The sequence below is a fragment of the Chlamydotis macqueenii genome, chromosome 3 (assembly GCF_036417535.1).
Source record: "Chlamydotis macqueenii isolate bChlMac1 chromosome 3, bChlMac1.mat, whole genome shotgun sequence".
Classification (NCBI taxonomy): Eukaryota; Metazoa; Chordata; class Aves; order Otidiformes; family Otididae; genus Chlamydotis; species Chlamydotis macqueenii.
The window spans coordinates 20,515,542-20,543,039 of NC_141558.1; the positions used below are offsets into that span (position 1 = coordinate 20,515,542).

A 27,498-nucleotide genomic window follows, 5' to 3' on the forward strand; every position below is an offset into this window, starting at 1 on the left:
ATAAGAAGTGCGCTCTCAGATCTAAGAAAATAATTGACTTGAGAGAATTTTATTAGTGTCACCATTAGAAAGTGACAATCTGTTTAATTTTGAGAATTTAAGACCACGACAAACTTTCATCTCACTTTTATGCTGAGTCTTCAAACTCTTCCAATGTTAACAAGGACAACCCCAATTTACAATTAACAGTGTAAGAGTAAAATATCTCTTCTTTGAAAACAGAGCCATTATGTAAAACATAACAAATTTACCTTATGTGACTGGAAAATAAGCTTTCTGGAAGAAAATATTCAAGGTGGACTAAAGAATCTCCAAATAAATTGTTTTCCAGTGGTAAAATGTATTCACTTCCAGTTTGTTATAATCAAGGTCAACTTCCAAGTTTCAAATTGTCATAACATGCTCATAGACTGTTATTACATAGTCACTGACATACCAATATTGATGTGAATGATTAAGCTTTCAGAAACCTTCAGTGTATTAAAGTGTACTCAGATCCTTAGTCACGGAGCACATCAATCTGATGCATTTATTAAACATAGACTTTATCTAAAAATTTGATACAGTTATGTTACTGATGAAATGGCTCCAGGATTTAAATTATTCACTACTTACCCCTGTTCTTTGGACTTCCAAGAAGATCGCTCTTTGAAATGATTTCTCCCACACTGCCAACTCGCTGCCCATCTCTACATTGAAATAATGACTCTTGCCATGTCCAACCATAACACTGAAACAATATGGCCTCTGGTCCTCAAGATCAAAGTCCTGATGAATACCTAAATACAAGTTTGCTTGTAGCCAGCAATCATCAGCAAGCCAGAGCTGAAAGACATGTTTCAGTATGTGATTCTTCATCTAGCAAAAACAAACAGTTAAAGCAACATTGTCTTCTGTAAGTCATGGGTACTTGGATATGTGATGTCATTATGTTAATAATTACCTTGAGAATTAAGTAATAATTTCAAAGACAACTTCTTTCTTTGCCTATTATATTATTCACTTCACTCTGTATCATGTAATCTGAGCTACCTCTATAATTTCAAAATAATCTGAAAGCTACCTAAGCAACACATATATAATTTAAAAGGAGTTTGTAGCAATATGTTGTTTACAGTGAAAAGGAAGGAAAACCCTGAATTGTTTGAATACAATTAAAGTGTTGTGTACCAGCTTTACAGGGGAATACAATTACTGTGTTCTAACTGGGTTTCAATATGCTAAACACCAAGGAACGCAGTAATTTGGTGGATGCCCTATCCCTGGAAACATTCAAGGCCAGGTTGGTTGAGGCTCTGAGCAACCTGATGTAGTTGAAGATGTCCCTGCTTCTTGCAGGGAGATTGTACTAGATGACCTTTGAAGGTTCCTTCAAACTCAAATTATTCTATGATTCTATGAACTTATCAAGCACCGAAGGGCTAATTCTGGAAATGACAATGTGACCTTTCAAATGTCACCTAATAGCTGCCAGTGCTGCTCTACAACTACAAGAGGAGTGAAGTGAGATCCTTCCATCACCTTCAAGATGAAGAAGAGAAACTTCACAGTAGTCTTTCATAAAAAAAAAATCCCTGTAACAGAAAGTTTTGTAAATGAAAACAAATTATTACACAAAACTCCTCTGATATTTCAAGACTTCATTGATTAACATAAATATAGAGAAAGAGAAAACTAAATAAAAAAGCTACTGCTTATACATTTCATTACTTTTACTGACTGAATTTCCAAATTATGTATTTTTTAAAAATTTCTATTATTTAGGGCCTTTTCCTAACTCAATTTCTATATGGTGACATGGGTTGAAAGAACAAAAAAAAATGTTATTTCTTACTTTCTAAAGTTGTCTGCAAACAGAATTTTCTTTCTCTTGCACTCCAGGTGAGGTTTAGGAGACTTAAATCTAGTCAGGTAGATCTGAGGTAAAAGCAGTCATGTTTGACTGGACTTATGTGGCTTTGAAAAGACCAGAATGCAGCTTTGCGGTGGTACACAAGTCCTAGATTTTGTAGTCAAGATAAGCCTCACGAAGATTTAGAATTTATTTTTGCAGAACTTCTAATAGTCTGTCATAGCCTATTGAGGCTATAGCTGGAAACTCCATGCACATGGAAACAAACAAACAACTGGAATTTGAGCATCCAAATGTTAGGTAAAATATTTCGATACAAAATAAATAAATGCTTAAATGTTCAGGGTCTTTTGTTCCTCCTACTCTAGATGCACTCACAACCGCCCTTGCAGGACAGCAGTGAAGATCCACTTTTTAGTAATGAAAAGTAGAGAAAACAAACGCTTTGTTAGCACACCCCTCCTCTGTGTACTGCTCTCCTACTCACAAATAGGATCAAAATACTCAGATGGAAACTGATGGTGAACTACTGAATAATATAAATCTGTCAAATGTAACCTTGTGCAATTTACTCAAGTCTATTAAGCTAAGGACTTTTTGTGGGGCACCTCTGAAATAGTACATAATGCCACCAGGGCACATAGCACTTTGCTGTCAGAAATGGCCCTGCAGCAACTTGAGGAGAGAACAGTCTTGAGGAAGTTCAAGGTTATTTTATGATGCTCCTTTGGAGAGGTGAAAAGGAACGTGAACAAAATACCTGTGTATCATCTGGTATTCAGCAGCCACAGAGTAACAGGTATTAAACCTACATCTGCTTCAAGACTCAATACTGCTCATCCTGGCTCATAGACTACTATATTAATATTTTTTACTTTGCATGTGAAAATGTGAAGATACTAGGGAAAAAATAAAGTAAAATGTTTTTAAGACATGTAGCTTTAAAAAATGCAGCTAATATTCTCACCCCTGGAAACAGAAGTTTTCAGTTACAGTTCCAGTAAATACGGATTATGAGGCAAGGCACAGGAAGAAACACATGAGATAAAAGAGAGGATGTTTTCAGTTATGTGTTTGTTACCACTAAATGTCCATGAATATGCAAGTATGTGATATACAGATTAATTTAAATTCATATACTTGCATATGCATGTTTGTATATGAAAGTATGTATTTCTATGTATGTATGTATGTATACACACACATCTAAAACAGAGCAAACATTTTGTTTTAAAATGCCTTTTCCATATTGGATTCTTATTTTCCATGTTTAATTCTTGTGTCATAATGAACATATACAAGAAGCTTACGAATAGATGAGTAACAAGTGCACCTTGCCTTAAAATCCATCTTTCGTGACGACACAACAGCACTCTCCACCACAGCTTTACACTAGTTCTAACCAGCTTCTGAAAATCCTTAAGAACATCTTCCCCAAACAGCAGCTTTTACAAAACAAATTTCATCTTTCAGTCTGCCATGTAAAAACTTGAATCTTTTAAGATTTTTTTTTCTCTTTTTGGATTTGCTCAGTTTGCCTCATTGTCATTTATACCAAAGAATCAACAGAAAAGAGGTTAAAGTGTTGAATTTGAGCTTTTGCACTTTAGCTAATATATTCATGAAGACTGGCAATTAAGCATTCATTTCATAAAATGTCAAGAACATTAAAGAGATTAATTTTGGGTAGTTTATTTCCCACTTCTTCTTCTAGATGAAAAAGTATAACAGAATTTGCTTTAAGGATCGTTTGTCCTTGAAATCACCAGAATATTCAAGGAAGGACTGAGTTTCAAATCAGTAGTAACATTTCAAGGAGAAAAAAAAAACAAAGCCCAAACCATAGCAAAAACTTTTCAAAAGTCATAATTAATATATATTTCATTGCTGCCTGACTTATTTACCAGGAGAAAATACATGTTAAAAAAGATTAAGGAGACAGAACAAATAAGCTGAGACAGAGCCTCTACTGTTTGCTGCTCTCTCAGCGATGGGCAGGACCTTAAATTGCCCATGCGTACCCAGCTGGAGACATAGTCACACTGAAATAACGCTATGCCCACAAGATGTGGGTTCCTGCAGCCTGTGCTCCAGAGCTGAGCTCAAGTCCCAAACTCCAGAATTACCACACTTACAACAGAGAAAAAACAGGCAGTGATGGGCTGCAAACCTGACAGCTCAACAGGACTGACACATCTGTAAAACACAGACCTCAGCTTATGTTAGAGAGCTATTTTTTTCTAAATTTCTCTCAAGTTCTGTGTGCTCCTTGCTCAGTTGGTTGTAACTTCATCATGTTTTTATCTCCCTTTTTTTTTTTTTAATCACAATCAGCAAAAAAAAAAGGTGTAGGAAACATGCCCATATTGTTGAAAGTCAGTTTGGAAAAAGTAGTTTGAACAGTCAAGACACGGGAACTCCCTGCAACTTTGTTCCTGGAAGAATTCGGTCATTTAGCGCTACAGAGAACTCCCCTTTATGCTGAAAATGGCAGTAAAGAGGAATGGAATGTTAATGTCCAGGCTATGATTTTTTTTCTTTTTTTTTTTACTTTTCCTTTGGTAAATTGTCATAAATAACTGTGTTGCATCAGAAAATACATCCAGAAGTAGCACTCCCTTAAGCAGTTCTCCTTCGGTGCAATGTTAAGTCAGGAGCAGTAGAGGTACAAAGCAACAACCTTCCTTCTCCACAATGAGGTACATGGTCAAAGGAGGAACAGCAGAGAGGACAGCAGCTACTGAGAACAAAGCTAATTCAGAATTTTTCAGTGAAACAGTATTTTATCTGAAAAGACTGATCTTTTGTTTTTTCTTTTTCCTGATAATATGTTTGGTTTTATTCTCTTAGGAAAGCAGGCTCTCATCTAGCCTTACCTCATCTGCAAAGCAGTTTTTTTATTAGCTGGTAGAGAACTAAATTAATCCATCTGATAAGAAAATACCTTTTGTAAGTCAATTATTTAAACCGACTGCTAAGGTTGTGCCCAAAATCCTTGCTTGGGACAAGCTAAACAGAAAATATGAAGCTGTCTGTAGGAAGTGGAAAAAAAATGAATTCTGTGGTACACAAATGCACCATATTTCCTTTGTAAGGTAAAATCTACTAAAAAACTTGCAAAATATACATGACCTAAAATGGACAAAATTTTATACTTCTAATTACAGAAATTAAATAAAAGTATCTTGATATAGATAAGGAATTACAGCAAGAGCATTCTTCACATTCACCTAAACATTTGAGCCACTAAGAAAAATGCAACATCCAGCTTCATTATGCTTAGCTGTGTGTCTCACCTGTACATCATACAACCAGCTCTAATACTGAAAAATCTCTCTCTTCAGTATGGAAGCATTTTAGTAACTTACTCACTTGGAGCTTCATTCATTTTCCATATTCTCTTACACTTACCTAGCTAGTGCACTAGCCATTACATAGGTTTTTAAAACAACAGATAAACTATTTAAATGTTAGCTATTTCTAGTTAAGATTAACTTGAGCTTATCATTAACAAGAAAAGACAAGTGTTCTTTACTAAATAATAGCATTGTAATTGTTAGGAAACCTACCTTGTGAATTTTAAATAGAACCTCACAGAGGTTATAGATTTTTTCAGCTCGTACCCAGTCTAGTGTGCTTACCTATAATATCAAAAGAAAATATTAACAATACATTCTTTGTTCTAAAATCATGTACAGATGAAAAAAATTAAAAATATTCTACTGGATGCTCTAAATATAGGCACATTACTACATTTAATACCTAGCATTTAGAGAAAATGCAAATAGCATTAAATTTTTACAGAAACAGCATCTACAGGAGTCTTGCTATTAAAAAGTAATAAATAATTTCATTGATTTTTTTCCCCTTTATTGCTACAGTATGACAGAAACCTCTTGGTAATCTCTGTGGTGAGTTACATAAGCATATTTATTTTCCAATATGCTAATACAGAGAACCCAGACTCTCAAACCCAGAGACATTCAACTTCATCTCTCAATTTAAAAAAAAAAAAATCTTACAATTAACAGACCAAGATGTGTTCTTAAATTCAAATTTGAGTTTACATACACTAGGGCACCAGTATCTTAATATTTCTATTAAAAATTGAAAAGAACTATGTGACTGCAATATTTGAAATGAAGAATGTCATTGATGTGCTTAATGATAAATATGAAAAAAATTAATTTCTGTTTTCTTTTGATTTCAGTACTTTATCCTGTTGACATGATATGCTGTTAAAACTTGTCAGTTAGAAGGATATTTGAAGTTTTTCCCTAAATTCTAGTTCATGATATAATGTGGTAATCTGTTTTCTTTTACAAACAGTACCTAGCCTATGTTGTTCAAGAAAAAAAAAAAGAAGAATCTATACATAGGAAAAATACAAGGGGAATGCACATTATTTTGATTATATATTTTAGAGTAAAATCCTAGCTCTCAGTGAATGCACAGGAATGGCTGTATAGATATATGAACAATTTGACTAAATTATAACTCTGAGGTTTTTAGCACACAGAGATAAGTGCTTTGGTGAATCTAATAGTAACTTGGATGTTTTAAAATACTAGGGCAGATGTAGATTTGTCCTGTTCCCATCGTCCTTCCAAAAGGAAAAAAAGCAGAAAAAATAAATTAAATTATTCATGTAAAGCAAAATTTGGCTGCAAAATATCCGGCTTCCGTGGGTGAAACTTAACTAGGAAAAAATTATGAAATTCTATAAGAGATTTTTTAATCTATATTTGCAGTAGCACATAGTTCACCTATAATAATTAATCTTGTTCCTGATGTTTTGCTTGAAGATCAACATGATTTTTAAAATCTATTTTTAAGTTTCGTTTCCTGATCTTCATAAATTGTAAACCATTCAGCAAAATGGTAATAAAATTATGAGAATCCAAACACTTAGGAGCAGACTGATGATGTGACTTCTACTGGTTATTAAATGTTATTTCACATAGTCCTGTTGGAGGAATAATGTGAACTTGGTGTTAGTTTCTTTCTAATCTTACATGTTCTTACGTCCACTCCAATTGCAACCAGTGAACATTAATATCGAGTAGACCTCACAGCTATGTGTTTCAAAGCAGTGTTTCAGAATTTACCTGATTTCTTTCTTCCTAGTGTTGAAAGCATCCCACCTAAACTTAGATACTAGAAGTATCTAATCTTAATAACCTAATCTAATTCTTATCAATCTAATCTTAATTTCAATATATTGGGAAAGAAGGAAAAAAAAAAAAGAAAAGGCAGTGCTTTCTCCCACTTTCTCTAACTTGAGATTAGATCTTTCACTTTCAGATGACTAAATTTAACTGAGATTAATTACCTATTCTGCAAATAGGACTGAAGACCTCTAGAAGAGAAAGTTCTATCACGACATCTTTCAGGATATAAAGGCACTTATATTCTAGGGTTCTCCATTTGACAGTTTTTATATTTTAACAATCAGATGACAAACATCACTTGAATACAGTGCAGGCAGTAGAATATGTAAAAGCATGCTATATACTTTCTATTTTATTATAAGCAACTTCTCATCATAAATTAAAGCTTCAAAAGTTACATACAACTACCTTTAAAAGTACTTAAAATGTAAAAAAAAAAAGCACCTTTAGACACTACTCTAGAGCTCTAGAGGAATTTTGTAAAATTTAAATTTAATATTAGTTGTTATAGAAAACTAATTTAAAATAATTTTAGACATGATACTTGTCCTCCCATCTCTTCATAAAAAGTAGCAATTTTTAGAGCCTTACATTTCTAATTTTTAAATTTGTTACTCTTTCCCTTCTAGTAAGGTCCATTTAATATTTTATTTGAGTTTTGCTTTATAATTATTGTTAAGAGTAAGCAATAACACAAGTTTAGAGTCAACCAAAACTGAGGAATTATAAAGCAAATTCATAAAGAAATATTATACACTTAAACATGTTCCATAGAGCAAGTACCACAGGTGTTTGCTTAATCCTTTTTTACACAAAAATATTTTTTTACTTCGATGGCTGTTTAGAAAATAATTAAATAATAAATAAATAAAAAAATAATACATAAATAATAAATAGATAATAAATAAATTAAATAATACAGGTTTTGGCCCATTACTGTTGATCGTCAAAAGGGATCTTCATGCTTCTTGCAAAATAACGTGTACAGACTAGAATGGTGGCTAGTTCATTATTTGGTCTTGAATTTCTCAAAGGCAAAGATTCTTTTCAATCTCAGTTAAAAGCAGGAGAATCCTTCATTCCTATTACTGGCCAGACAAGATACAAAAGCGTAAACACCAGCTGAATCTGCTGTTTATGAAACTGAATTTAGTGACACTGGCTATAACATAAAAGCTGTTGAGACATGACTGAACCTTCATTTGTTCAAATAATTTGTTTTGATTCCTGAAGATTAATTTAAACTGTTTGGATTCTTTGCTGCTATTAATGATGCTACCATGGACAATGGCGGCACTGCTGTGCCATTAAATTCACTCTGAATACATCAGCCTTCTCCCCATTGTCCTGTGCATCTCTTTCATTCTTTGACTCCCTGCAACCTCTTATGACTTTTTCAGTAGAGATAGCTAGTGATGATGATAACTGTTGGCATCTATATAAGCCAAGATTTTATTTTACTGTGTATGTCAGAGAAAGGCTACCATACTTAAAATCAAGAGTGAAACAGTCTGAATATCAAAGTGTGCAAGGTCATCAGGAGAACACAAATGACATGTTGAGAGGGATTTTAAGGAGGGGAAACAAACACACTACAAAGAGACATTTAATATTATTTACAGTTTTCTCAGAATGATCATTGCTTTTAAAAAATCACAAATGATCATACACTTCTAGTCAATGAGAAAAGCTGGAAAGAATCAGAAAACTTTACAAAAAGTGCAAGATCCTCAATTTCCTTTAAAGGATGCTTCCATTTATTGCAGGCTTACCCAACATCACACATTTAACAACTGGGTAATGATAGGTAACTAAGATAAATGAGATATTGAAAAATATTCCGGAGGTAATAAAGTTTTTCTCATTATTTCCCCTTGGATTTTTTCCTAAAGGTACTCTATACATTACAATTTCTTGGTTTTATTTTAGCATGACAAGATAACTATTTTTCAGTAAAGCATTTGGCAAAATATTTCAAAAAAGTATGTCCAGAATGGGTCACTTAATGAGACATACTTATGAGACATACCTTCATTCACATTTAGTTCTGACAAAGTGTCAAAAATAACGTCAAAATACATGAAAGTACAAAATAGCGTTCACTGAGATTCCACTTTAATTCTTGTTTAATACATGAATGTATGACCAACAGTAGCTGAATGCTAGTATTATTATTGGAAGACCAACTCCTTAACTAACTCAATGTATTATGTGGTATATTGAATACTTGGTTTCATGTATATTTGGTTATATTAATTCCTTCTGAAAGATTGTAAAATAACACATTTGTAAACTCACATACAACACTGAGCTGATAGATAATAAACATGAATAAAGATAGAAGAATGAGAACCTCAAGTTACAATTTTAAGTTCATAATGAGGGAGTGAATTAAGTAAGTAGAGTTACAAAAGCGCTAAGTGTTGCAGAAGTACTTTTTAGTTCAGCATGAGTTTCTATAAGTTCGTTGTGTTTTAAGAAAAGACATTACAGTGGATTTCTGAAAATAAATAAACTAATAAAATCTAGTTTTACTTAGACCAAGGAATCTCAGCATCAGTTCAGGCTCATATTTCAAATATACTTAGCTTTAAATGAGTGCGTTAATCATTGATTTTTCTTTAAAAAGTTATGACTTAAAAAAGAGAGAAAACAAAAACGTTAAATTCATTCTGACAGATATATGTAGTAAATGACAAACAAAAAAAGTTACTCCCCATAAGAGAATTCTGCAATTATAAAATAGACATAAGAGACTTTCATGCCTATTCAGAGATCAGCACTAAAGGATTGACTAGACATGAGAAATAAGTGTGGGGTTCACGTAAAAGAGAATCACACTTCAAAATTCATTAAAGTCAAAGGAAACAGATCATACTCTCTAGATTTCTATGAACACTGAATCTGCTTCTAGAAATCTCCAGTGTCCCCCAAAATATAAAAAAAATGAATATATTTAAAGAATAAAACTTAAGAAAAAAACCATCAAAGTGGTTATTACTGGAATACAGAGAATGCTGCACGATCTGACAATTAAGCAGAAGCATCCAACCCATCTAGACATACTAAAAGGTCTAGTCTAGGCAAAAGATGAAATACTTTTAGGTCAGTAGTAATTTATTTCAGTGGCCTCTTCACTCTTCAATGGAAAAAATGAGCCAAGTATAATTAAAAAAAATCATTAAAAGATATTAAGAAGGAAAAAAAAATTAAGAAATGTTCTTGAGATGAACTACAATATAGCAGTAGAAGAAGCCTAAAGACATCCAAAATAACTCCAACTTGATGGTACAAAACACACACTAAAGAATAGTCAGATCCCAGGAAATACAGAAACAAAAATACTTGTGTGTACAGTTAGAAGGTTCACCAAAAGTATTCACAGGCAAGTCCATGCCCTCCAACTCATTGCCACCTCTTTCCTAATATGTTACATTGACATTATGTATAATGTAAATTACAAATGCAAGTATTTAGAACTCACCAGTACTCGCTAACATTCAAGCACTGCTCCTGTGCTAATTCTATTATGCAAGCTTTTCTTCTCTGTAATATTTTTCAAAGGTAGAACTATTTCTGTAACCTTCATATTATTCTTGTATGTATTCCTTTTCTTAAAACTGCAAGTAGCATATGCAGTGATTGCCTAGGTGCCTTCACCTAAACCACTTCAGCGCTATTTATTTAATTATGTTGAAAGAGAGTTTTGTAATTAAAGAGAAGATAACATCTCCAAAGATATAGCTACTTGAAGATTTGAATTTAAAAACTATATTGAACTACGAGGAAGACATAGAAAATCAAACAGTACAAACCTCCCCTACATACAGCACATCTTTCATAAAATCAAAACATTTTATTTTCTGGAAATTTGCAATGACATAAAAAATAGTTTGCTTTTGAACGACAGTTTTGAATAATGTCTCTCCAGTTTCTTTTAGGATATGAATTCAGAACCTTTTCAAGATCTGAAAATTGACAGAAATTTATTGGATGCTTTTAGAATCTAATAAAATACTGCTTGTATATTAACATTGTCACAATAATAATGCAACGGTGTTTTTCACATGTGCATTTTCAGAAATGTGCCACAATTCTAATGTAGTAATCTGTAAATGAAATCTGTAATTTCTTAAATACAGTCAGATAAGCTACTTCAGGAATGCAGAAAGACCATTCTCTGTTCATCACAACATTCTTCATATTTACTTCTATGGTGAAGCTTCTACATTTTTGGAAACACTATCTGAGATATTTTTGAAGTGGAGTATAAATAAAATATTACTTGCCATCATATTTTTTTCATATTATAATACCCACATTTTTTTCCACAATTTGCTTTATTTTTGCCCATTGATAGCTATATTTTCCATTCTTATGAAAGTTAGCAGCTGTATTTACATTCATATCTTCTTTTACACACAATGAAATAGAAAAAGAGTAGAAATTGTACCAGATCCTTTTACAAGGAGCTGTAAAGTTATGGATCAGGCCATTACAACTAAAGATAACTGAATGACTTGTAGGTCATCTACTCTGAACAGACTACATTCATACACTTATACCCTACATTGATTCAGTATGCAAATAGCAATATCATCAGAGAAACATCTCCAAAACAAAATGTAATGTTAACTCAGCTTTTAAAGATCAAGCAAGTTAAAACATCTGTATTTTTTGTGGTAGAACAATATTTTTTCAAATGTTTCACTTAACATAGTACAAAAAAGTCAGTCAGAGTTGGTAAGAGCAGTACAAATAAATATCTCTAAAAATAGTGAAACAGCTCTGTTCATGGCTTTTTGTGGGTACCTGTGTTTCCAGCTACAGAGCTAGGACATGGGGCACAGAACCAATGATAGGGCAAAGCATGGGTTGGTGGCTCCCTGGGTGCCGTAGGAGCTCCCTCAGGGTCTGGTAGGGCAGGGTCCTCGGCAGCCAGGGCCCATCCCATTGCCAAGTAGTGGGTTGACCCTGTCCAACAGCTAAGTAACCACACAGTCACTCACTAACTCCCTGTCCCCCTGCAGTGGGATGAGGGAGAGAATAGGAAGAGCAAAATCAAGAAAATTAATGGGTCAAAATAAAGACAATTTAATCAGTGATGGAAAAATGAAAAAAACAAGTGATGCAGAGGTGATCACATCTTGCCTGCCCCAGGCAGACCGATGCTCAGTCAGTCTCTAAGCAATAGCTACTTTTGAAGACAAAATCCGAATTTTTTTATTGTTGAGTATGATGTTTTCTGGTACGTAATATCCCTTTTGGCCTATTTGGGTCAGCTATTGTGGCGGTGTTCCCTCCCAACCTCTTGCCCATGCCCAGGGTAAGCAGTGTGAGAACAGAGAGACGTTGTGGAAGCGAAGTTCAGTAACAGCCAAATCACTGGTGTGCTAGCACTGTTTTAGTCACAAATACAAAATCCACTGCCATACAGGCTGCTATGAACAAAGTTACCTCCATCCTAGCCAGGCCCAGTACATGCCCCCAGCCAGGAGCGCAGCAGCCCCAGGGACTGTGGGCAGCTACAGCTCTGGGCACCAGGCACCTCCCTGGGGACAGGGACAGGCTGAGGCCAGGCCTGGACGTGGGCCTGTGGGTAGGCCCGGCTCACTGCGGCCCATGGCTGGGCAAGACAGGGCTGTGGGGAGCTGGAGATCAGCTCTGCTGTGCTACTGGGGCAGGAGTTGATGGCCTTAGTGGAGCTGCTGTGGGTGCTGGGTCAGAGATAGTCATGGCTGGAAGTGCCGTCAGGGCACTGATAATGATCTTCAAAGTATGTCTTCAGATCTAGGTTTGAATTCTCCATGTGGGTGGTTGCGGGAAACTGCCCATTTCCCATTTTATTTTATTCCCTGATATAACACATCCGTGGAATGATTAAACAGCAAGAAAATTGGTCAACAAGTTTTATGATTTATAGGCTCTGCCACACTTACCGGTGTATCTGAGTACTGGGATGATGTAACACTTTGACCAAAGGGGTTTCCTTTGTTCATTTTTTTGAAAAGTCACTGTTTCTACAAAAACATTGTGCAGAAACACAAGTGTACTGACAAGTAACATGATATGAATACTACCAAACATTCACCCTCACTTGTCTGTTCTTATTAGAGTGCTGAACATGATAAATTAAGTAGTTTATGCCCAATTAGTATCATGTAGATGGATAGTTTTAATTATACAAAAACTGTTTCTTCAAAAACAGGTCTGAAAACAATAATTCAAATTTATAAAGGAAAAGCATTCATGTGGTGTGTTATTTATTTGTTTAATATTTTTATATTGTTTTTGCATTTTAATTGGTTTGTAGTAATTGAATCAAATTTTAGTTCCTTGACTTAATATATAGACAAATAATTTTTTTAGAGAGAAAAAAAAAAACTTTTCACAGATGTTGTCTCATTTTTAAAAGAATACTACTCGCCATTTAAAAATGCTTGAAATTAATAGGAATAATTGGATTTAGAATTTCAATCTAGTGAGAGACAAAAGGTCATTAATTGCTTCTCATTTAGGTTCACAAATAGGATTCAAAGAGTATATACTTCTCAAAGTTTCAAGTTACTGCAGACGGTATACGTGTAAAGGATTATATTTTCTTTGAATCAGATGAAGAAACTGGGAAACTAACCATCTTGTAAGTAAAACTGTAAGGAAGTTGTATAATTGAAATGGAATTCTAATTCCACATTTTATTCATTTTGATTTATTTAAAGTAAAGGCTCTCTGGAGAAAAAAAAAAAAGAAAGGATAAAACAATACCATGTGGTAAATATGGGTTACTTTTTAAGAGTTTAGAATTCTACAGCTTATTTCTGTTTTATTAGGTTGGTTTTTTTTTTTTAGAGAAGTATTAGATAAAGATAAGTAATCTGTTGTGAAATGGAATTCTTGTTACTAGCTATGTAAATTATCAAAGTAAAATGATGTAATTTGTTCAAACTGTACAATTAGGGTTGGATTCTCTGTAACAATTCAATCCCTCACAGGTATGCTAAATCCACAAGCATGTTCTAACAGTACGGATGGATTATCTCATAATATATCTTATGTCTAAGAAAATGGAGTAACTACCAACTTATTACATATACAAAATACCTTAGAATAAATAATATAAGAAATATTGAGCCTAACTGGAGAAAAATCTAAACTTAACAACTTTAAAAAGTAAAACACTTATTCCCTGTTAGGAATTCTTTGAACTATCCAAGTACGGTAAGATTTTTCAGAGAACCTTGAAAGACATTAAATATCTAAAGTTTATTGAAATTCAGAGGTATCTACGGCTTTAACTTATTTTGAAATCTCAGCCAATCTCAGCCAATAACTTCACTTGTTAAGACATAACAAACAGGTTTACATTTACAATGTAACTATTACAAAAAATTTTTTTTTTTTACCGGTGGAGTGCTGAAAATATAGAAGGATGAGCCCTTCAGTGCCAGAAATTTGCATTTGTAGAGCTGAGATGAATCCATTCCTTCAAGTCTCTCATTTACCCATCCCATATGTATGACCTGTAAAAGAAAACAATTGAAAATTAAAGTTCTGTTCTTCAGTGGAGCATAAGATATATCTGAATAGGTCAAGTCTTTCCATAAGGAAAAGTGGCAATGTTAGAACAGGATGCAGCATCCCCTTCTTCACATTTGCCTTCCCACCACTACCATACTCTTGAAGTGTACAGTATCATGCCAGTGTGTGTCAGAAGTCCTTGAAGAGACTTAAAGTTACAGTACAGGTTGAATCTTGTCTGAAATAATCACCATTCAAAAAGCCATCTAGATACGTCTCAGCAGATTCCCACTTCAGCCAGCAGAAAACCTAAGTGTACTGAAATAGTTCAGCCAGCAGTTTATAAAAAACATGATCCTACATTATCTATAGCACAATCAAAATTTGGACATACTGAAACTTCTGGTACATGTACCTCTACACTGATTGTCCTTCAGAGTTTATATACTTTTTTATATACACTTTACCTCATGATGATTTATATTCTTACAGAATTAAAAGTTAAATTCAGTTGTTGTAGAACTTTGCTCTAACAGTATTACAATACATGTCTTTGTATTTCAGATAAATTAATTTTAAGAAAAACTAAAATTAAGTAAGACTGCATACTTCCTTTTTGAGATTAATGTAAAGGTATAAAGGAATAATGCCATAGTGTGGTAGCAGAATATCATGAATGTAGTTACCCAACAAATATAACAAATGTAAACATTTTGGTGTAATTTTGCACCCATTAAGAGGAAGATATTGCCCTTGGAACAGGTACTCCAATCTAGAATGATCCACCATTCTGAATATGCAGCTATTGCTGATAAGATTGCTCATTTTCAATTAAGGGTACACTTACAGAAAACACTGAGTTACACAGGGGCAGAAATATCATAGCACTTGGGAATATATGGAACCCACAGGGGTTTGCTGGAAGTCAGTGGAAGAAGCCAGAAGAAGGTATTCATTAAATTGCATGAAAACTTTATCATTTGTTCTATGGATACATTTGGGAAAGCTGTATCACAGGAATGCTTTTCTATTGCAAGCCCAGTGTGCATACCTAGGGTTACTACCAACAGAGAAAAAGGTGGAAAGAAAGGACAGGGAGTAGCTAATAGTACAGATGCATGCTCACACTCTTGTATCATGAAAACCTCACACATTGCTTTCTGATATAGTATTTAATTTATTAATTACATCTCTTACCAATCAACTTATTCAGAAATAAATAATAAATCAATATGTTGAGCTGGACAATCCTTCTTTATTTACTGAGCTTCAGCATTAACACTTTAAAGGAAATCTAAGAAACAGCACAATAAATACAGCAGCCTTTCCAATTCTCACTTCGCTATTGTGTAAATTTAATGTCTCACCAAAACATTGTTTCTGCAGTAGTCAGCAAAGGCTTAGAAACAGGATGTTCAGAAACTTCATTACTTAAACAAAATACACAGTATTATAGAATCATAGAATAGTTAGGGTTTGAAGGGACCTTTAAAGGTCATCTAGTCCAACCCCCCCTGCAAGGAGCAGGCACATCTTCCACCAGATCAGGTTGCTCAGAGCCCTGTCCCACCTGGCCTTGAATGCTTCCAATGATGGCACATCTACCACCTCCCTGGGAAACCTGTTCCAGTGCTTCAATGCACTCATTGTAAAAAATTTCTTCCTTATGTCTAGTCTACATCTACCTCCTTCTAGTTTAAAACCATCACCCCTTGGTCCTACCACAACAGGCCCTGCTAACAATTTTCTCCCCAACTTTCTTAAAAGCCCCCTTTAAGTATTGAAAGGCCACAACAAGGTCTCCTTAGAGTCTCCTCCAGGCTGAACAGCCCCAACTGTCTTAGCCTGTCCTCATAGGAGAGGTGCTCCAGCCCTCTTATCATCTTTGTGGCCCTCCTCTGGACCCCCTCCAGCAGGTCCATGTCCTTCTTATGCTGAGGGCTCCAGAACTGGATGTAGTACTCCAGAAGGGGTCTCACCAGAGCAGAGCAGACCTGCGGGCCACACTTCTTTTGATGCAGCCCAGGATGTGGTTGGCTTTCTGGGCTGCAAGTGCACATTGCTGGCTCATGTTGAACTTCTTATTAACCAACATCCCCAAGTCCTTCTCCTCAGGGTTGCTGTCAGTCCATTTTCCGCCCAGCATGTATTTGCTTGGGGTGGCCCCAACCCATGTGCAGGATCTTGCACTGGGCCTTGTTGAATTTCCTGAGGTTTGCATGGGCCCACTTCTCAAGCCTGTCCAGGTCCCTCTGGATGGCATCCCTTCTCTCCAGTGTGTTGACTACACCACACAACTTGGTGTCATTGGTGAACCTGCTGAGAGTATACTCAGGATCCATTGTCCATATCACTGAGAAATATGTTAAACAGGGCTGCTACCAATACCATTCCGTGAGGAATGTCACTTGTCACCGGTCTCCACTTGGATATCGAGCTGTTTACCACAGCTCTTTGAGGGCGGTCATCTAACCAATTCCTTATCCACCAAGTGGTCCATCCATCAAATCCATGTCTCTTCATTTCAGAGACAAGGATGTCATGTGGCACAGTGTCAAATGCTTTTCACAAGTCCAGGTAGATGACATCAGTTGCTCATCCCTTATTCCATCAATGTTGTAACGCCAGTGTAGAAAGCTATCAAATTTGTCAGGCATGATTTGTCCTTAGTGAAGTCATGTTGGCTATCATCAGTCACCTCCTTATCTTCTATGTGCCTTAGCATAGTTTCCAGGAGGATCTGCTCCGTGATTTTGGCAGGCATGGAGGTGAGACTGAGTGGCCCATAGTTCCGCAGGTCTTCCTTGTTTCCCTTTTTAAAAATGAAGGTTCTGTTTCCCCGTTTCCAGGTAGTGGGAACCTCGCCAGACTGCCACGACTTCTCAAATACGATGGACAGTGGCTTGGCAACTTCATCCACCAGTTCCCTCAGGATCTGCGGATGCATCTCAGCAGGTCTCACGGACTTGTGCACCTTCAGGTTCCTTAGACTGTCTCGAACCTGTTCTTCTCCTACTGTGGATGATTCTTCATTGTCCCAGCCCCTGCCTACATAATTTGTGACTTGGGTGATGTGGCTAGAGCCCTTGCTGGTGAAGGCAGAGGCAAAAGAAGTCATTGAGTACCTCAGCCTTCTCCATGTCCCAGGCAACCCCTGTTTCCTTTTGGAGAGGGTCTACATTTTCCCTGGTCTTGTTTTCACCCCTGACGTAGCTATACAGGCTTTTCTTGTTGCCTTTGATGTCTCTGGCCAGATTTAACTCTATCAGGACTTTAGCCTTCCTTACCTGACCCCTGGTCGCTCATACAATCTCTGCATTCCTCTCAGGCTACCTGTCCTTGCTTTCACCCTCTCTAGGCTTCCTTTATGTTTGTCAGTTGGTCCAGGAGCTCCTTGTACTGCTGATAATCCTTTATAAACTATACTATATATTTTTTTTCAGCATGGTAGCAATATAATATCAAATAACACAGACAAAAGGAATAATGTCCAGATCATAGGGCACAAGCAATACAATATTCTTCTTTACATTCATAAAGTAATATTTTCTGACTTGAAAATGGACACCATTTATTAACCTGTAACAGTATTAAAATCTTTACTAAAAAAGTAACTTACTGATTAAATTGATAAATGGATAAGCAAAGGATATGTCTCTCTATAATGTTCTTCGCTCATCATCTTTATCATCACCATTTATTCTTACAGCAGCACTCACCAAATAATTTTGGAATGATCCACAACGTCAAATGGCAAAACTAAGTCACAGATAAAGTCTGCAGCTTCCCCAGGTTATTGGTCAAACATCATATATTAAAGCAAACATGACAGATTCTGAGAAATATAACTATATATCTTGTTGAAACCAAGCATGTTCACTTAATATATTAAAAGAAGGAAAATATGAAGTTCTTAGTTGAAACTCAGGTCAGGATGGTATCAAAATATTGGAATTCCACTTGTCAATAGTGTGTTTTCAATTCAAAAAACACATGTGATTTCCTGTGATTGACAGGAAAAACTTGATTTATCTAGTTGACTGAAACCACAAGTTGGCCTCTAAGCACTGGCCAACACTACAGTTGGCCAGTACCAATAGTAGTGCAAAACCATAATTTCTTTGAATACAATTCTAAATTTAAAAAAGGACACAGAATTCCTCTAACTGAAGTAAAATGAGATATGTTTTTCAATGAAAATGTGCTTTATGTCAAAGTTTTCCATCCATTAAATGAGAATAATTTCCTTTACTTATTTTATGGAATTTATGTGAAGGCCCTATGTTGTGACTTAACCCTACTTGGCAATTAAGCACCACATAGCTGCTCACTCACCCTCGCCACACCAGTGGATTGGGGAGAGAACAGTAAAGGTAAAAGTAAGAAAACTCACAGGTTGAAAAAAGAATAGTTTAATGATAGAATTTTTTTTTTTTTAAAAAAAACAGTAATAAAATCGTCAGGAAAAGGAAAATAACAAAAAGAGAGAGAAACAAAACCCAAGAAAAACAAGTGATGGAACCACTCACCACTAGCTGACCAATGCACAGCCAGATCCTGAGTAGTGATCACTGCCTCCCAGACAACTCCCTCCAGTTTATATGCTGAGCATGGCACCATATGGTATGGAATATCCCTTTGGCCAGTTTGGGTCAGCTGTCCCGGCTGTGCCCCCTCACAGCTTCTTGTGCACCCCCAGCCTTCTCGCTGGCAGGACATGAGAAGCTGAAAAGTCCTTGACTTAGTGTAAGGACTGCTCAGCAACAACTAAAACATCAGTGTGTTATCAACATTATTCTCATCCAAAATACAAAACACAGCACTATACCAGCTACTATGAAGAAAATCACCTCTATCCCAGCTGAAACCCTGTCACCATTGTATTCTTATTGATTGCTGCAAGAAGCAATAGGGGCGCCAAATGTACAGGCTTGATTTAATGTAGTACTTTATCTTCCGGATAATTCTCTTGAATAAGTAATTAGCTACAAACACAAGACTGCATTTTCTAATTAGCTGCATACATTTTTGGGGCATGTGTTCTAACTGTTTTACTGAAATGGAACTGTATTATTATTATTTTTGTTGCAGTCACACCGTACTGTGACCAGTCTACCTGTGGTAGGTTAGAATCAAGATATTTGGTTTGAAGTATGCCATTCTCCACACGGCAAATAGATTTTTATAATTATTAACAGCTATAAAATCAATGTTAAGCTGTCCTGCATGCTGAAATCTCTTTCAACCTCAGATGAAAAAAGGAATGATACAAAACTGCATTCACTGGACTAGATTTTGGGGGAATGGTCTTTCTACTCACTGAATTGTTATAACATTGTAATATCACTCTTGATCTATTTGGATTGTGATAAAGTCACCTATTCATTCCATTTCATTGAAGCCTGCACAAAACCAATCAACAATACTTCAGTTAGTTACATTTTTAATACATTGCACTGAATATTGCTCTGCTTGATCAAAACGACTAACAAAAACTCTGATTCCAGGAAAAAAGAACCTCAATCAGAAAAAATTCCAAATAACAGACCATCAAAGGAAGGAGAAACTCTTAGAACCTTTAAACAATATAAAAATATAATTTTTATTATAATTCTTAAGAGATATTAGAAACCAATTAAAAGGTTTCCAATTTTCATTTTCTTTACTTGGCTTTGCATTGTCAATATAATTTGTGGAACAATGAAACAATTATATACCTCACAGTAGAAATAAAAAAAAAATGGTCTGCTGATTTATATCTTACAAAATAAATTAAAACTTATCTGGAAAAAATAGTTGATATATAATAGTTCAATTTCATTTTAAAAAAAGGCAAAAATCCTTCCAAAAGTCTTTTAAATCCCACGATTACAGTTTGTGCATCAGCACCATGAGACACTTATCTAACTATTAAAGGTGCTAGTAAACAAAATGTTGCAGCATTTCCTGAATTTTCTAAAAGATACCTACAAAATGAACACCTACATCAACTTGTTTCATTTCTTTTTTTTTGAATGAAGATGTGAAAAAAATTCAACAAGTATCACATCTGTAGATCAATTTAAAATTTGGAAAAGAGTATCTCTGCAGAATACTGGCTGAAGTGTCCGTACATATATACACTTAGGAAGAGAAATATAGTATAACTAGAAGATGCATAAGCTTTTTGTTTATTCAACTGTTTTAGAATTTTTGTATCTTTAGGAGAAAAGCAAGGGTTGAGTTGATTTAAATATGGATTGCTCCACCAGATACAAAAGGCTGAATGAGATAGATACTTTCTTGGGGAAGAAGTAATAGCCAGGCTAGGCAGCTAAAGAAGGATTTCTCATGGAAGGCACGTGATGAGCTCAGTGGGTTTAGAGCTCCATTACTGTTATTTGCATGGGTTTGGGATAACAGGACAGCAAGCTAAAAAATAAGTACTAAGGAATATGAAAGAGAGAGAGGAAAAGACAGAGCAAAAGACATTGGGGAAGAGAAAGAAATCAATTTATTAAGATCAAAAATAAAGGAACAGGAGAAAATATGAAATTAAAATGAAAAGAACAAAATGAAGGACACTATGCAAGTATACAAAGAGGAGAAAACCAATGAAAAAATATTTGGGAGGAAAAAATGTAAAGAAAAGAGGATTCCAAATGTATACTTGCCTAGAAAGAAAAAATCCACAAAAAAGCAAAGGAGGAAAATAGAAGAATTTCTGTTATCAAAATCAGTGTTTGATTAATTTATGCATATATTGAAAAAAATAATAAAATTATGCATCTTTTTACAAAGACATTAAAAAAAAACTAATACAGTTTTTACTTTATTTCCACACATCTTTCTTCTTGACTGGTTTATTTAATGGCCATTTAGATCACAGAAATGGAGAAAGAATAATTTTTCAGTTCAACAAAAGTCTGTATGGAACAAAAGCAATCAAGTGCTGGTACTCAATAACAAGTTGCTTGTGGTTCATAAGTAGGCTACTGAGATTTTAATTGGGTCTTAGTACGTGCGTAGGAATATTAGTCCTGGGGTAAAAACTGTTCTGTTATTTCGATTGAAACCTGCTATTTGAAATTTTAAGGTATGCTCATAAGGCATTAGAGTACAAACAGTCCCATTCTCAGCATTACTTTCACCACTTTATTCCCATACTGCATAATCAATTTGAGACTGCTATTTGAAACTGCATGGAAAATTATCCATACATCACTCACGTATTATTAAGTTTCTAACATCATCTAATACACTTTCAAAAAGTTCCTGTAGGAACAAAATGAGCAATGGCACTTATTACGAGGAGACAAACCAAGTTACTAACAAAATGTAATCCAATCATAGCCAATAAATGAAAGTTCTTATTTGCACTTATTGTTTTCCTACAGCAATAAAACATCTAGATGCTGTAATGACTGGAAACTTAACGTGTGTTACATTTAATAAAGCAATCGGTACATGTTGTAAATAGTGCTTTTAGTTAAATAGTTACAAAAAGTAAATGACGCAAAACACTCCAGAGGGGAATGAAAAAGGAAAATCAAGTAGATCTCTGATGTATGAAATGTCAGAACAGATGGGTACACTTATGTAATTAAAGTGGGATAAAAATCTACAATAGATGCCAGCTTGGCCTGCAAATTAAGAACCCGTGTTGTACCACAAAACACAATGGAATAATAGAAAGTTAAGAAAGCAAAGAGAAGTACATCTTGAGGTAGCTTAAAACATTTTTTTTGTTTTTTTTCGGAAGAAAGTGGTAGAGTGCATGTTTTGAATAGTAGAGCTATTGGGAGGAAAAAAAATGCAGTCTTTTCATGTACATAATGATTAACTAAAAAAAAAATTAAAAATTAGAATGCTAGTTTTAAAGCATCACATCAACAGTTTTCATTGTACATCAGTTGCATTCAGTTATGTCCAAATGATTACTACTCAAAACATAATGTTTCTGAGATTAAACTACAGAGAAACTTAGAAAAGTGCCCAGCTTGGACTCAGAAATCTCATTCTTGAGTTGAAGCACATAAAACATTTGAGTTAGAACACCACAAACAGCAACGTGTTCATGACAGTACTAACCCAAAGGGAACTATGAAAGACAGGTATGTGTCTGAATTTGTGTATCTTCCCAGGAATTGGCTGCCTGTGCAAAATATGGATTATGAGTCTTTTGGGTAGTGATAATTGTTTCTTCTTTCTGTTTGATTGTTTCAATAAGGATGCTGGGAAGATTAAAAAGGACGTTGATATCACTCACCTTTTCTCATAATAGCCTTCTTGTTCAAGTTAGGATTCAAACCACAAAACTCACTTTTGAAGACAGGTACCAGTAAGCTGTCTTACTGGCTATGCATTCTTACATCATACTAAACTAGTAGCACTATTTGTGCAGCAGGAATTAACTAATCTAAATAAAAGTGGAAAACTCAGGTCCTTCACAATTTTTTTCTTTTGTCTTATATGTCTATTTTATTTTTTACCAATAATACAACAACAATAAAATACACTTAACCTATTCTCCTCACCAAATAAAGACTCAAACTCTTTCTTCTGCAGTTTGGGAAAATAAAAAAAAAAATAAAACCTTTCAAACTGTAGTTGTTTGCTACAGCTGTTGCAAAAGAGTCCTCAAAAAAAGAAAACTCAGTCTGAAATTTCAGTCTGAGCTTCCTTTTACATGTTATGTCCCAATCAATAAAATGATAATTCTGCTTAAAAGTGTAATTTTAATTGGAGAATAATTCTGGAGAAAGAGTGATCTCATACTAGTAATCCAGTGAAATCACAGTTCTGTAATACTGAAAGGAAAAGCAATGGGTTCTAAAAGCTAAGAGCAGATGCCTGTGCAGAAAACTATATTCTCTAAAACCTGTCTCACAATCCACACGTAAGAAATACATGAAGAAAAGGAGAATAAAGAAAAGCTGCTGCTTTTTTGTTTTGTTTTATTTTTTTTTTTTTCCAATATGCTAACAGCTGAGAGAAGCTCAGGAAGACAGCTTAATCAGAGACCATGGTTCTTCATTGAAGACAGAATTCCCTTGTGCCCCTCTGTATGCCAGACAACATACACCCAGCTGGCCACTGGAAGATGGGCCAACATATTAGGGGGTAAGAAACATTGCTTAAATACACTCTTTAATATATTTTTATTAAAATAGGAATATGTTTTTTCCTTTGTCTGACAAATTCCACAGTTTCTAGACTCTGATGTTTTGAAGTCTTACAACTTCAAAGGGTAATTAATATAAACTATTTCATTAATACGAAAAAGTAGGACATACAAATACCATGAATATACTGTGAATGTATTTTTTTTTAATAAAGCATAGGAAGATTTCATGAAACATGTTCAGAAATGCAACCACAGTTTTCAAAATTCTATTATGTACAGATTTGTTTTGTCAAGTTTGGCAAATCTTTTGACTTTTTTTCAGTTTGCTTCTCTTTAAAATCAGTATAGTAGTAATAGTTATTTACTTCACAGAGGTGCTACATATTAGCTAACTGACAAGAGGTTAAAAAGTTTAAATGCTTTAAAGTGATACTTCTTCCATCAGAGTAGGTTTTTTCAGTGGAAGATCTGAGGTCTCAGAAAAAAAATGTCTGAAGCAGACCTAAATAATTTCATTAGGAAATGCACAATTGATCTCCTATATGAATAAAGTTAAAACAATTATCACAGAAGATCTCAATTCTATCTCTACGTGGTCTCTTCATGCTTAAGGGAATTTAGTCCTGCTCCCTTTCTACAGATGTAAGTTGTAAAATTATAGTCTGCAAGAATCTAACTTTTCCAGACTTAGGAATTAGGAGAAAGTAATTTTACTGCTATATGATATATTTTAAAGTAATTTTTCTCTGTTTCTGAGAAAATAAAAAAAAAAATTGATCATACAAGAGTATGTGCAGGGTTTCTTTTATTCTGCAGCATGAAGGCAAGTACTGTTCATGCCAAGTTGTTCATCGAGTACCTGGGGAAGCAATTCTGCTATGAAAAACAATGGGAAAATCCTCCATATTTGAAAACTTTATTGAGAATTAAGATCATCTAATTATATAAAAAAAAAAAGTGAAAAAGAGGCTTCTGAGAAATTTAGTATATTACCTTCTCCAAAACACAGTACCTGTGTTGTTTCTAGAAAATGCCTCCTTAATGTCCTAAGCATCTGCAGTCACGGAGACTTCGTAATTTTTCTCAGCGATCTGTTCTAGCACTTATTATCTTTACTAGTGATGAGGAAGTCTATTCCTTATGTGAATTGCTTTTGCTGTAACCATAATTTAAGGTTGTTTTATTTCCCCTATCCATTAAAGAATTAAATAGCTTTGGCCTTAGACTGGAAGTGTGAAAAAAAGCATATTCCGATCATAAATGGAGCAAAATGCCATGAACAAGCAGTATATGTAGCTTATGTGGCATCATTCCTTTTTTCTTTTCACCACTTATGCTCTGAGTACAAAGTCATAATTCCCCAATATTTCTTTCATACCTCCCTCTCTGTCTTTCTTTCAACCTGTCCACAGAGGCCATGGAAAAACTCTGGTCAATATCTTTTTGGAAACATAGCACACAAAATCAGTTTCAGTACTCCTGCCAAGGCCTTACAGCAAAAGAAACTGCCTTGCAGTAACTGACTTAAGTACAGCCCACAATGTTCGCCTGTCTCAAAAGCCACACGGTTGTTATGGCATATGGGTAAATGGCCTGCCCTGGCCTGATGTTAAACTGACAAGGTAACAATGTGAAAACCTGCTGGACATCACATACAACACAAAGGGAGAAGCTGGCTGGCTATCTGAAGCCTGCAGCTATACTAATAAAACAGTAACTGGATAAACTAGCAGGTGAAATATATGAAAAGGAAGTGATGCATGGGTGAAGAATGTCAAAAGATAATGAAAGAGGATGCTGACTTACTGACAGTGTTGGTAGTATCATAGATTAAGGTTGCAATAAGTAAATAAGCATGTAAAAATCAGAAAAAAAAGGCCAATGGAGGAGTAAAATGTAGGTGGGTTCCTTATTTGGGAGGGGGAGAAACGAGGGGAAAAAGAAATATAAGGTAAGCCATATGAATGGGGCTTTTAGGGGTATCTGTTGATCACCTCTGTACCTGATTACCACATGCTGTTGTAATAATAAACCACAATAATAAATTGTAACAATAAACCTGTTGTTTTTCTTACCCTCTCTATCTGACTGCCTTCTGCAGACAGGGGCATCTGTGATGGCCTCCCTAAGTGCTAGCAAGGCAATGGAGGATAGATCAAACCTCCCCAAAAGAATTTACATCACCAGATACTTTTCAAGTATTTTCCTGTAACATCTCCAGATGTTTTCCACAGCCTCTCACACATACCTTATTATTCTTGCCTATGTGCTGTACCCTATTTGGCTTCTACCCTGTTTTTCAGACTCATTCTTCAATATGTCAAGATCATTCTTATGTCTAACACTGTATTTTAAAGCTTCCTGTCTGCAAAACTAGTAGTCTTTCTTTTGCTAACGCACAATAAAGGGAGCATTCAAGGGCACTGGATCCAGGACAGACCTTTTCAGGACTTCTAGTCAATATGTCAGCTTTGAAAGTGAATAATTTATACCTATTATTGGATTATCCAACAAAGCCTATACAACCAAATCTGTATAATATTTGTTTAAAATATTGCGATGTCAAGAAATGTCATAAACCTCACTGGAATCAAGACACACTGCAGCAACCGCCTGCCACCCATCCACAAGATGTGTTAAACCATCACAGGAGGAAATTAGATTGGTTGTCACTATTTATTCTTGACAAATCCCTCAGGATGGTCATTCATTTGTTATCTTGCAGCTGCACAGAAATATTTTGTTTATTTATTTCAAATTTCTTTCTAGAGATTGAAGTTAAATTGACTGGTCTCCAATTTTCCAACTTCCCTTTCTTTTTCCATTAACAGCCATGATGCTAGCTCCTTCCTAGTCTTTTGATATGTCACACGGCAGACACAAATTCCCTGAAATATCTTGATAATAGCTCTGAGATAATTTTGACTATTTTTTTTCAAATATCACCAGGCATTAAAACCATACATACCACCAAAACTTTATTTTGTATTGTAAACTGAGATTTAATGGGTTTTGCTAGTACTTTTTGCAATAAAAATCCTTTGCAGTTGACTTTTTTAGTGAAGGCTGACTATGTTAAGTAGAAGATAAACATTTTCCTTTCACTTCTTGCTATTAATGCACTGAGAGGGTAACTTTTTGTTACTCATCTATCCCTTGCTGGTTGCATCTTAATTTGTGTCCTGGCTTTCCTGGTACTGTCATATGCTATGCTTTTACAATCATTGTCTCTAGATTTCATTTTCTGTGTGATTTTCTCTGAAGCTCAATGAAGAGGTTACTGCAAAAAATCAAAACAAACAAGGGAAGACACAACATAGGAAGTAGTGCAAGTACATTTTACAGCATCATAAGAAAAAATATACATATTCTTAATTAACATCTGATCAATATTTTCCTATTTATACTGAGGAGAATCTGTATTGTTTTAGTGGAGGACAGGAATTTATCACATCGTCTTAAAACCATTAAAAAATACCCAACAAACAAAATAAAAAACCTTGCAATTAGTTTTTCTGTACAGAGAATTGCCTAATTTACTGTTTCATAAAAAATATAGAGGAATCCAGTAGTGTGTTATGTTTTTGAAAATTGAGTCCCAAATCTAAATGTCTACTGATACCACAGAATCAAATACTTTCAAGTCTCTAGAGCACCATAATAAATTCTATCAAGCAGAATCAAAAGTTGTAATATTTGGAGAATGGTGGCTGTAAACACCCTCCACACTCAATAAAATAATGTACAACCTGGCTCAATCCCTTCTCTCCTTGTGGAGCACCAATATGCCCAAGAATATCCAGTGCACAGAAGCTGTGTGCTTTGTCATCTACAAAGGTTACGCATACACT

General features: G+C 35.0%; 1 protein-coding gene across 1 annotated transcript in view; it reads right to left on the bottom strand.

The window, feature by feature from the left end:
* Positions 1-27,498, bottom strand: part of SNTG2 (syntrophin gamma 2) — a 269,954-nt gene that overhangs the window by 30,096 nt on the left and 212,360 nt on the right. Inside the window, exons 12-14 of the mRNA XM_086745017.1 lie at positions 14,427-14,543; positions 5,422-5,493; positions 616-825 (exon numbers count right to left, since the gene is read on the bottom strand). Coding sequence (XP_086601143.1) covers positions 616-825; positions 5,422-5,493; positions 14,427-14,543 — 399 coding nt within the window. The remainder of the gene's footprint in view (positions 1-615; positions 826-5,421; positions 5,494-14,426; positions 14,544-27,498) is intronic.